This window comes from Taudactylus pleione, unplaced genomic scaffold, assembly GCF_031769625.1.
Source record: "Taudactylus pleione unplaced genomic scaffold, aTauple2 ptg000520l, whole genome shotgun sequence".
In the NCBI taxonomy this organism is placed as follows: Eukaryota; Metazoa; Chordata; class Amphibia; order Anura; family Myobatrachidae; genus Taudactylus; species Taudactylus pleione.
The window spans coordinates 1,040,198-1,051,165 of record NW_028284922.1 but is presented as its reverse complement, the minus strand read 5'-3'; the positions used below and the strand labels follow the sequence as shown (position 1 = coordinate 1,051,165).

The 10,968-nt window shown below is 44.5% G+C and overlaps 1 protein-coding gene across 1 annotated transcript in view; it reads right to left on the bottom strand.

The window, feature by feature from the left end:
* Positions 1-376: 376 nt before the first annotated feature.
* SEPSECS (Sep (O-phosphoserine) tRNA:Sec (selenocysteine) tRNA synthase) overlaps positions 377-10,968 on the bottom strand; it is a 43,797-nt gene continuing 33,205 nt past the window's right edge. The window contains exon 10 of the mRNA XM_088450592.1: positions 377-1,263. Within this exon, the coding sequence (XP_088306718.1) occupies positions 978-1,263 (286 nt within the window). The 3' untranslated portion in view covers positions 377-977. The remainder of the gene's footprint in view (positions 1,264-10,968) is intronic.

Sequence of the window (10,968 nt, the reverse complement as noted above, 5' to 3'; positions counted from 1 at the left end):
GGTTGCTGACGCACTGCTGCTTATTTAATTGTTATGATCAATAATGCAGCAGTTTTCTTGTGTGTTCATTTATTTATGTACTTTGTAAGGCGCTGTGGAACCCTTGTGGCACCATATAAAGGACAATAATATTAATAAGAATAACTAGATGAAACAAATAGGTAAAATATAAATATTAGACTGATATGCAATACAGAGAAGTCATAAATCTTCATAAGACATTCGTATTTCATAATGATGTTTCATATGCAACTGTGCGATTAAATGACCTGTTTGTTGAATGATATAATAGAATTTACATAAGAAAGCATACTAGCACTCTATGTTATAACAAGGTGCACTTACTACTCAATTTTCAAAATTAAAGAATAAGATCTGAAAATAATTTAAAAGCTTTATTTAGGAAATAAATGTAATTAAGATTTAGGCAATTAGCAGAAAGGCAAAATAGAAAAAAAAGGCACTGACTGTAAATTTTGTTTCATGTCTGCTCTAAAACTGGATTAAGCATATTCAGTTTAACTTTGAAAATCAACATTTTACCTTTATTCAGGCTAAAGAAAGCTGCAATGATGGTGCGATCTGTCACCACAAAGTGATTCTCAAACCTCAAACACACACATAAAATAGAGCAAAACGTATCATAGACCAGGCCTAAATTAGGGATAAATGCTCCTTCTCTTGCTTCAAACTGGTCTCACACTCCACAAAGGTTTCAATAAACCATTATGCAAACCCTGTCTGAGAGGTTATCCGTTCTGAAAGCGTATACAAAAGGGCAATGCGGTGTGTGTGTAATTGTGTTTCTGGCCACCCACTGAACACTGGTCTGTTGTCAAATTTCATTCGGTTCGAAATTAAGAATCTCTCCAACATTCTTTATGTCCTAGTAGATGTAATGGATTAGTAGCGCGGGACCAGACCGAATGCATTGCAGTTTCTAGAAATATCCTTCATCTTCCATCTAGTTATTCTCTTCAAGTCTCCGCTTCACTTTTAACGAGACTGAGCTCCTTTGTTAATTCGGTGACATCCTCCTCTGGTGCCTGCTGAGCGCCTTTAGGTTCATCCCCTAAATCTTTTTCTTTTATACATAGCTTGAGGCACTTGTCCAGTCGTTTGATGAATATGTCAACATCTTGTTTTTTAATGCCAATGGCTGAAGCTGCATTCAGGTAAGCACATGGATAGTCATTACTGTGAGACATGAAACCTTTAAAAATGTACCCGTTAACGGTCTGTGAAGTACCGAGTGGCACCACCCTGGAAGAGTAAGATAGATAAAATGTCACAAAAAAAGAAAATTTCACAAACAGTTGCTTAATTGCTGGAATGTAATCCTGTATTGTTATAAAAATAGGAAACACAGTTACAGAATTAAAGTTTGACATAATCTAGTTATTTCCCCTGTATTTTCTCAGTCATTTTAGGCTCAATGGCCCATCCTTCAATACGACCGATAGGAAATCTTGTGTGTATACAAAAACGGGTTGGGATACCCGGTGGTCGGGATGCTGGCGGTCAGAATAACGACAGTCAGAATCCCGACAGGAATAGGTAAGTATCCTAACCCTCCCTCAACCCTAAAGCTAGGTACACACTGAAGCTATGTCGGGATGATTTCTGTTTCGTAACAACATATCGCCTACATCGCTCAGTGTGTACTCCTGACTGTGCGCTCCCGCGGTCGCAAGCGACGGTTGACAGGTTCGATGTGCTGCTCACCAAACCTGGCGATATCGCTAACAATTTTGTGTCTATCGTGTACAAATGATATGTCGGACCGATTTGACATCACCTTCATCCTAATGACTGTTGTTCTAGTGCAGGGGTGGGCAATAAGCGGCCCTCCAGCTGTTGTTGAACTACAAATCCCAGCATGCATTGCAACAATTTTAGCATGGCCAAATAGTAAAACTGTTGCAGGGCATGCTGGGATGTGTCATTTTACAACATCTGTGGGGCTGCTTATTACCCACCCCTATTCAGGTGTGTCCAGGAGGAATGATAAATCGCTAGCGACCAATTTATACAAAATATTGTTTGGTCAAGATTTCAGTGTGTGTACGCTCAATATCGCTTGTTCTGGACTCAAGGGAAATCGTCTGTAAAGTCGGAGTAATCGCTGATCGCTCCAGTGTGTACCTAGCTTCACCCATCTTTCCCACAGCCTAACCCTTACCCTCCCCCTAGTGCCTAACCCCTCCCCCTAGTGCCTAACCCTAACCCCTCCCTCTAATGCTTAACCCTAAACCATCCCTCTAGTGCCTAACCCTCCCCCTAGTGCCTAACCCCTCCCCCAAGTGCCTAACCTTAACCCCTCCCCCAAGTGCCTAACCCTAAACTATCCCTCTAGTGCCTAACCCTAAACCCTCCCCCTAGTGCCTAACCCTAAACCCTCCCTCTAGTGCCTAATTCTAGCCCTCCCCCTATTGCCTAACCCTAAACCCTCCCCCTAGTGCCTAACCCTCCCCCAAGTGCCTAACCCTAAACCCTCCCCCTAGTGCCTAACCCTAGCCCTCCCCCTAGTGCCTAACCCTAAACCCTCCCCCTAGTGCCTAACCCTCCCCCTAGTGCCTAACCCTAAACCATCCCTCTAGTGCCTAACCCTAACCCTCCCCCTAGTGCCTAACCCTAAACCCTCCCCCTAGTGCCTAACCATAAACCCTCCCTCTAGTGCCTAATCCTAGCCCTCCCCCTATTGCCTAACCCTCCCCCAAGTGCCTAACCCTAAACCCTCCCCCTAGTGCCTAACCCTAACCCTCCCCCTAGTGCCTAACCATAAACCCTCCCTCTAGTGCCTAATCCTAGCCCTCCCCCTATTGCCTAACCCTCCCCCAAGTGCCTAACCCTAACCCCTCCCCCTAGTGCCTAACCCTTCCCCTAGTGCCTAACCCCTCCTCCTAGTGCCTAACCCTAAACCCTCCCCCTAGTGCCTAACCCTAAACCCTCCCCCTAGTGCCTAACCCTAAACCCTCCCTCTAGTGCCTAATTCTAGCCCTCCCCCTATTGCCTAACCCTAAACCCTCCCTCTAGTGCCTAACCCTAAACCCTCCCTCTAGTGCCTAATCCTAGCCCTCCCCCTATTGCCTAACCCTCCCCCAAGTGCCTAACCCTAAACCCTCCCCCTAGTGCCTAACCCTAACCCTCCCCCTAGTGCCTAACCATAAACCCTCCCTCTAGTGCCTAATCCTAGCCCTCCCCTATTGCCTAACCCTCCCCCAAGTGCCTAACCCTAACCCCTCCCCCTAGTGCCTAACCCTTCCCCTAGGGCCTAACCCTAACCCCTCCTCCTAGTGCCTAACCCCTCCTCCTAGTGCCTAACCCTAAACCCTCCCCCTAGTGCCTAACCCTCCCCCTAGTGCCTAACCCTAAACCCTCCTTCTAGTGCCTAATTCTAGCCCTCCCCCTATTGCCTTACCCTAAACCCTCCCCCTAGTGCCTAACCCTCCCCCAAGTGCCTAACCTTAACCCCTCCCCCAAGTGCCTAACCCTAAACCATCCCTCTAGTGCCTAACCCTAAACCCTCCCCCTAGTGCCTAACCCTAGCCCTCCCCCTAGTGCCTAACCCTCCCCCTAGTGCCTAACTCTAAACCCTCCCCCTAGTGCCTAACCCTAAACCCTCCCTCTAGTGCCTAACCATAAACCCTCCCTCTAGTGCCTAATCCTAGCCCTCCCCCTATTGCCTAACCCTCCCCCAAGTGCCTAACCCTAACCCCTCCCCCTAGTGCCTAACCCTTCCCCTAGTGCCTAACCCTCCCCCAAGTGCCTAACCCTAAACCCTCCCCCTAGTGCCTAACCCTCCCCCTAGTGCCTAACCCTAAACCCTCCCTCTAGTGCCTAATCCTAGCCCTCCCCCTATTGCCTAACCCTCCCCCAAGTGCCTAACCCTAACCCCTCCCCCTAGTGCCTAACCCTAACCCCTCCTCCTAGTGCCTAACCCTAACCCCTATTCCTAGTGCCTAACCCTAACCCCTCCTCCTAGTGCCTAACCCTAACCCCTCCTCCTAGTGCCTAACCCTAAACCCCTCCTCCTAGTGCCTAACCCTAAACCCCTCCTCCTAGTGCCTAACCCTAAACCCTCCCCTAGTGCCTAACCCTAAATCCTAGTCAGCAGTTGGGATTCTGGAGCCGGGATGCTGACTACATCCCTAGAAAAATATGCCCCAAAAAACAGAACATTTCTCTCTAATCTCTCTAGTAGCCATGCACTTAAGAATTTATTCCTTGCAAGAAGCATGACACACAAGGATACTTTGACATGAGTCAGTTGCTGCATAGGAAACCTACACCTCTAAATTACTATTGTCTCTAATGAGGGATTTTGTCACTTCGCTCCTATAGGAAAAAAAAAACAAAAAACCAACAAACGTAGCAAGTGACTCCCATCTTTCTGCGCTGTTATATGATTGGTGTGCACATTGCTGTAGGTAATGTTGAAGGTAATGTTTTGCTGATTTTTTTTGTGTGTGTTTTGAGGAGATGGAGGTCCGGTGAAGATAAATGGTGACGCATGGTCATGGTAACCAGTAGTTGGCTGTCTTTAGAGTAACAGTATACAATGACCTGTCTCTATCATCTCTTCATCTTCCATCATCTCTCCTCATTCCACCCACCCCAGTGACAGCCGCACAGCACTACCAGTCACCAATGACTGCAGCTGATAATTACTGTAAGGCAGCAGCATTATCACACAGGCTTTCCTCACCAGTAGCTACAAAGGTTACTCTACACATCATGGATTGTGAGCTCATATGGACAGGCACATTTTTCACAATCACTGAAATATCTTCAAGACATTTCAAAGAAACAGTGTCAAGACATAACAATAGATCTTGAATACAATACATGGCATTATCTTACAATAAACTATACAATAAAACACATTATCAATGAGCTGTGAAATAAATATATACAACCATAAATATAAGTAACAATAAAATAATAGTAATTATGGTCGCGATTCCATAGTCCAAGATAAAGTATCGACACGGAACCCCAGGTGAAATACCCACCATTACCCCACTGATTAATCTAATGAGATCGGTTGGTCCCGCACTGCAAGTCTAGATAAGTACCACAATGAATTTTAAAAACTATGGTGAATTTGTAGTCTTACTGCTAATGGTAGGGTGTTTACATAAGACTACCAGGTTATGAATAATCTTTCTACTCTCTTATTCCTGAGCAAAAGCATTTCTATCCAATCCATCCTAAATAGAAAATTAAGTTTATTGAGAAGGACAGGGACATTTTTAGGTTTTGTTTTATGTCACTATGGGGGGGGGGAGATGTATGAAGGGGCGGTAGGGGGGAAACCGGTAACTTCGCACAATATGCACCACTGTCATTATCAGCGCTGTTACCTACAAGATAGCAGCGCCGATATGCTGGGCAATGTATGAAAAGTCAGTGACAGTGACTGGTTCCAACAGTTCCTAACACGGACTCTGGGCTGCACGTGAGATCTCGCAATGCTTGCTAGATCTTGCGAACGCCCACTGGAGCCGCCCGAGAGGTGAGACACAGCGCATCAGCACTAGGCTGATGTGCTGTGGGCTCTGGTAGGGATCGCCGGAGGGGGCAGTTTTCAATCCCCAAATCCGGCAGATGAGATGTTCTTACATCTTGTCGGTACTGCTTCCTGCTTCACCTCGGTAAAAAGACGAAGCAGGAAGAGTTATAGCGGCACGATGCGTGTCGCTATTATACACCTCCCCTTATGTTATTAATTTGTATCATGATCCCTCACTGTACGGTGCTGCATAATATGTTGCGGTTTTATAAATTAAGGATAACTATGCAAATTATATTTACTGTATACATCAATGTGCATACCACTTTTACTTGTATTCCTGAATCATTCATCTGGCCTTGCTAACTGCAACATTTAATGTTAATCCTGCCAATTTGCCAGCATCTGTTGTTTCTGGTGAACGAACGTTCAGTGCACTGAATAAAGTAAAAAACTATCATTGCTCAAGGCAAGAGCGATTGAATGGGCAGGCCATGCTCAATATTAACTGGGACGTGGCACAAAAGATGGATTTTTCCAAATTGATTGCCGATTCGCAGGAAAAAAAAAAAAAAAAAAAGCAAGAAAAGCACCTCTAATTTGAAATCTCCAATAATCCAAAATATCAGTGTGTGTGTATGTGTGTATATATATACATATATATATACACACACACACACACACACACACACACACACACACACACAGTAGTGAAGCTTTAAAATCAATTAAAAATAAATTTTAAATGCAGTTTAATGTTTGTTTGTTCTTTTGTTTTTTAAAACAGAGGGGGTGGGGGGCCCACTGGCGTCACAAGGGAGGTGCGGGTCGCACCGGGTGATAACATCCGAGGGGGTAACACCAAAATACCAGACCTGCTCTGCTATTTTGGTGTCTCCAAGCAGCCACACTCGTGAGAGTGTGGCAGCCCAGCAGCCCCTAGCCTCTCCCTTGCCCATTGACTGCAGAGGTCGGGGGCGTGACGCATCCCCAAGACGGTCAAACATAAGTGGGCGTGACTTCGTGGGATGAAGCCACGCCCCCTTCCACCCCAGACCGACCACTGCACCAGGTGCAATCAAGGTAAGTGGCACCACTGGGGGGGGCCTCTTAATTTGGGTTTCCATGGGACTCTATAAACCTCTGAAAGGGCCTGCTCAGGAATACAGATTCAAAATTGCTTTCTCCCAGTGGCAGATCTATAATGGGTGCAGGATGTGTGGTGCATACAGGCCCCTAGCTCCAGGGGGGCACACACCGCACAACCTGCGCCCATTGCTTTACTTCCTATCTGCCCTCAACATGCGCAGCTCTCTGGCACTAGTTTCGGATATATGAAGAAATATGGTGCTGGCACCATGTTTCCAAAGACTATACTAGAAATATGTGCACAAGATTCAGACGCAGTGCCAGAGTCTCACATAATCAGTGCATGAACTGGCACGCTGGGTTTTTTCCCTAGGGAGAAAGTGGCCCACGGATATCCACACATGGTCTCCCTCCTGTCTTAATAGGCCCCTGCTTCCTTCACCAAGGGACAGTTATACTTTAAACAGATATACTTATATGTCCCTGAGTAAAGACTGAAAAACACTTCCAGAGATCAATTCTTCTGTTTAAAAATGGATGAATCTTTGCATGAGAGAGTGGAGTTCCTTATTACGTGTATAATAGATACATGCTACAGAGTAACGAAATAGCCCTCCCATGCCCTGTATCCATTTACCAGCATTGAGGTAGGATGTGTATCAGCTGCTGTGTTTTCCAGCAATACAGAGACATTATAACCTCAGCTAAATATGATCTGCGAGGCTGCTCGATGCAGAGATGGTCGACGTGTGGATACAGCAGTTTTGTTCAGAGCTGGCCAGGGAAACAGAACAATTCAGAGTAATGGAGCATTTCGCCCTGAAGTACAAACGTTTGTGAGGCCATCAGAGACTACAAAACCGTTCAGTCTTGCAGAAAGCAAAATATGCTACAGCTAAAGACAACTCAGCAAGATCACATTGCAACGTCGGCTTCATATTTAGAAGTAGAATATGCATAATTTTAGTGGGATATGCAGGTATAACTCACAAAGTAAATCTTAAAATTGTTGTGATTAATAATGAGCATCTGACATGTGGGGAAACAGGAGCCTTTTATGGATTAACAGCCATTTATGAAGTCTTTTCTTCCATTAATCATCTCTGAGAGGGAAGTGGGAGCCACAACATTGCTGAACGTCATACGCTGAAGAGTGACTGGGCAGAGATGTAGCTCCTCAATACTGCTCTCCCTTTTCCAAATCGTGGTTCCAAGAGTTCCCGACTGGTCTGGGTGCTGACAAGGGACAGCAGTGGGGGAAAATAGTGCTGTCCATCATTTGAAATAAAAGCTTGACAGAGCAAAGATGTTTTTGAAATCAGCTAATGTTGCGGTTTATCCGAGCAGTATATATGCCTAAGCCACGAAGACATATGAAGGTAATATATCGAGCATTCTTTAGCTGTTTCCTGACTTTCAGCTTTACATACAAGTCACTGTAAAATGGCTCTGCTACATATTCACAAAGCACTTTACTTGTGCACTATCCATCAAAAGAGAGTCAGGGTCGGGTCATTATCCCCTGAAATATTTCTGCATCTTAAACTATAATTTTATCAAATTTTACTTTGTGTTCAATGAACTGGGTCAGTTTTATATATTAGTTTGCAGAAAAGGATACGTATTGTATAATGGCCACTAGAATGGGCTCATCTTTGTATAGTGATTGGCTGTAAAATAATTACTGGTCATAAGAGGGCAGTCCTCCACCCGGATAAATGCGTGGTCTGTGTGTATGTATTTTTACAGGATTTGGTCATTAGGTCGACATTTACAATGTCAAAAAATCATAATGTTGGAGATTGAACAGACTATAAAATCTAAAAAAAAACCCGGAAAGTCCCCAGGTCTAGATGGACTTACGGCGGCGTACTACAAAAATTTTTCAGATTTGCTCGTTCCTCATCTTCACACTCTTTTTAAGAAGGTTCTTCATGGCGACCCTTTCGTTTCTGAAATGCTGGAAGCCAGAATTGTGGCGATTTCCAAAGAAGGCAAAGACCCACTTAACTGTGGTAGCTACAGGCCTATCTCTCTCCTTAATTTAGATTTGAAAATATTTGCTAAAATTCTGGCAAACCGCCTAAATCCATTTCTCTCCTCCCTAATTCACTACGACCAAGTGGGATTTATACCGGGTCGCCAGGCAAGGGATAACACCAGGCGTGCCATTTATCTTATTCATATTTCGAACTCCAGGAGATCCCCTACCATTTTGCTCTCTCTAGATTCCGAAAAAGTATTTGATAGGATCTCCTGGGGTTTCATGAAAGCCGCTCTTGAAGCCTATGACATGTCTGGTGACTTTCTCACTGGTCTCCTGGCACTATACTCTACCCCCTCTGCTACAGTCCTGATTAATGGTGTTCCCTCAGACCCAGTAAATATTAGCAATGGTACGAGGCAGGGCTGTCCTTTATCCCCCCTGGTGTTTGCCCTTATAATTGAACCACTGGCCTTCCACATTAGATCCTGGCTGGGTAGGATCATAACTGTTAAAATTAATATTATACCAAAATGGCTTTATCTTTTCCAGACTCTCCCTGTAATTGTTCTCGCTGTTTTTCTAAGTAATATTCAAAAGGCCCTTGTTCATTTTATTTGGAATCACAGACCCCCAAGAATTGCGGTTACAGTTTTGGAAAGGTCAGTTGTAGGAGGTGGGAGAGGTCTCCCTAACGTTAAACTTTATTATCTCACCTCCCATTTCTCTCATATTTTTGCTTCATATTCTCCCCCAGGTTCTACTTCATGGTTGGACATTGAATCTGCCTATATTACTCTCCCAGATATATCCGCACACCGACCTTCCGTGTCCAAATTAGTCCCTACTATTAAATTTAACTTCAAACTCTGGGATCTCTATTCATATAAAATGAATCTTCTCCAACACTCCTATTTGGTATAACCCCCTGTTCCCTCCTGGTTGCTCCATTCTGAGGTTCCATAATTGGATTAATGTAGGACTTAGATTTCCCACTGACTTTTCTGACCAAGGCCAATGGTTATCCCTGCCAACATTACAACAAAATATCCCATCCTGGACGCTTAAGCCTTTCGAATTTTTAAATTTCACCATTTGTTACAATCATTACCTCCATTATCTTTCCTCCGAGCCCTTCCCCCTTTGTAGGCATTACCCCTTATCTAAAGGTCTAATCTCTCAGATTTATGCTCCCCTTCCCTCTCTTAGACCTCATGAAACTGAAGAGTCAGATTGGGCATATTGCGACCATGGAGGAGATAACTTATTACCCTCCATGATCAAGGGCATGTTTTTTCTCAAGTTTGGGCTCCCTGGCTGCTTGCTGAGCGCAGTCCCCTTCCTCCTTCCGCACAGTCTGTACATGGACCCATGGGCAACGATTGCTGTTTACTCTTTAGAAGAGGTTTGATATGCACTGATTTTTTGGATGATGTGTCGTGCTCTCAAACCCCCCCACCCCTCTACTTTTCCTCCTCCTGTCCTCTGTTTACTCCCCTCTTGTCTAACAAGTATTTTTAATAGTTTTTTCTGTCTGTTATTGTTTATAAAATGAGGTCTGTATTGGGTTTTGTGACCCCTCTTTTTTTTCTTCTATGTTAAATTGTACTCTGATTGACCATTTAAAATAAAAGAATTACAAAAAAAAAAAATTCAGAATGTTGTTGACATTGTTAAAATGAATGTTGATGAGAAATGTCGGCATTAGGGTTAGGCTGCGCGGGGGTGGGGGGGTTGTTTATTTGTCAGCACTATTGGGAGGATTAGGTTTAAGGGTAGGGATTAGAGTTAGCAGAAGAATACTTATCGGAACACTGAGTATCACAGGTTTTACCCGGAAGTGATGGTCACATGACCGTCAGGACCCGGAAGCTGCACTACAGCAGCGGCAGCAGTCAGGAGCAGTTAAGGGACAGCTGGCCCACCAGGAACAATAGCGGTGTCTACATATCATACCACACCCTATTTACACACAGGCATTAAATCACAAAGTTCCTCACCTAGATGTGTGTTGTAGGTGTGGATATGTGGGATGAGGTCACAAACACAATGTCTACAGTCATAATCACGACAATAATGTTAATATTGTTGATATGTGTACAGACATCTGCAGAATGTCGACATGTTAAAAATTTGAACATCTGAAATGTTGATATTCTGTAGAAAACTGACATTAGGGCAAGGCTGCAGGAGCGGAGTGTTAAGCTACGGGGAGCACAGGGTTAGGCTGCGGATGGGGTGGGGGGGTTTGGAACTAGGGGGAGGGTTAAGGCTCATACACACACTAGACGATTTGCTGTATGAACGATATTGGTGAAAGATTTCCCTTGAACTTTCTGTAGAGCAGGACAAACGATATTGGGTGTAACACACTGAAAGA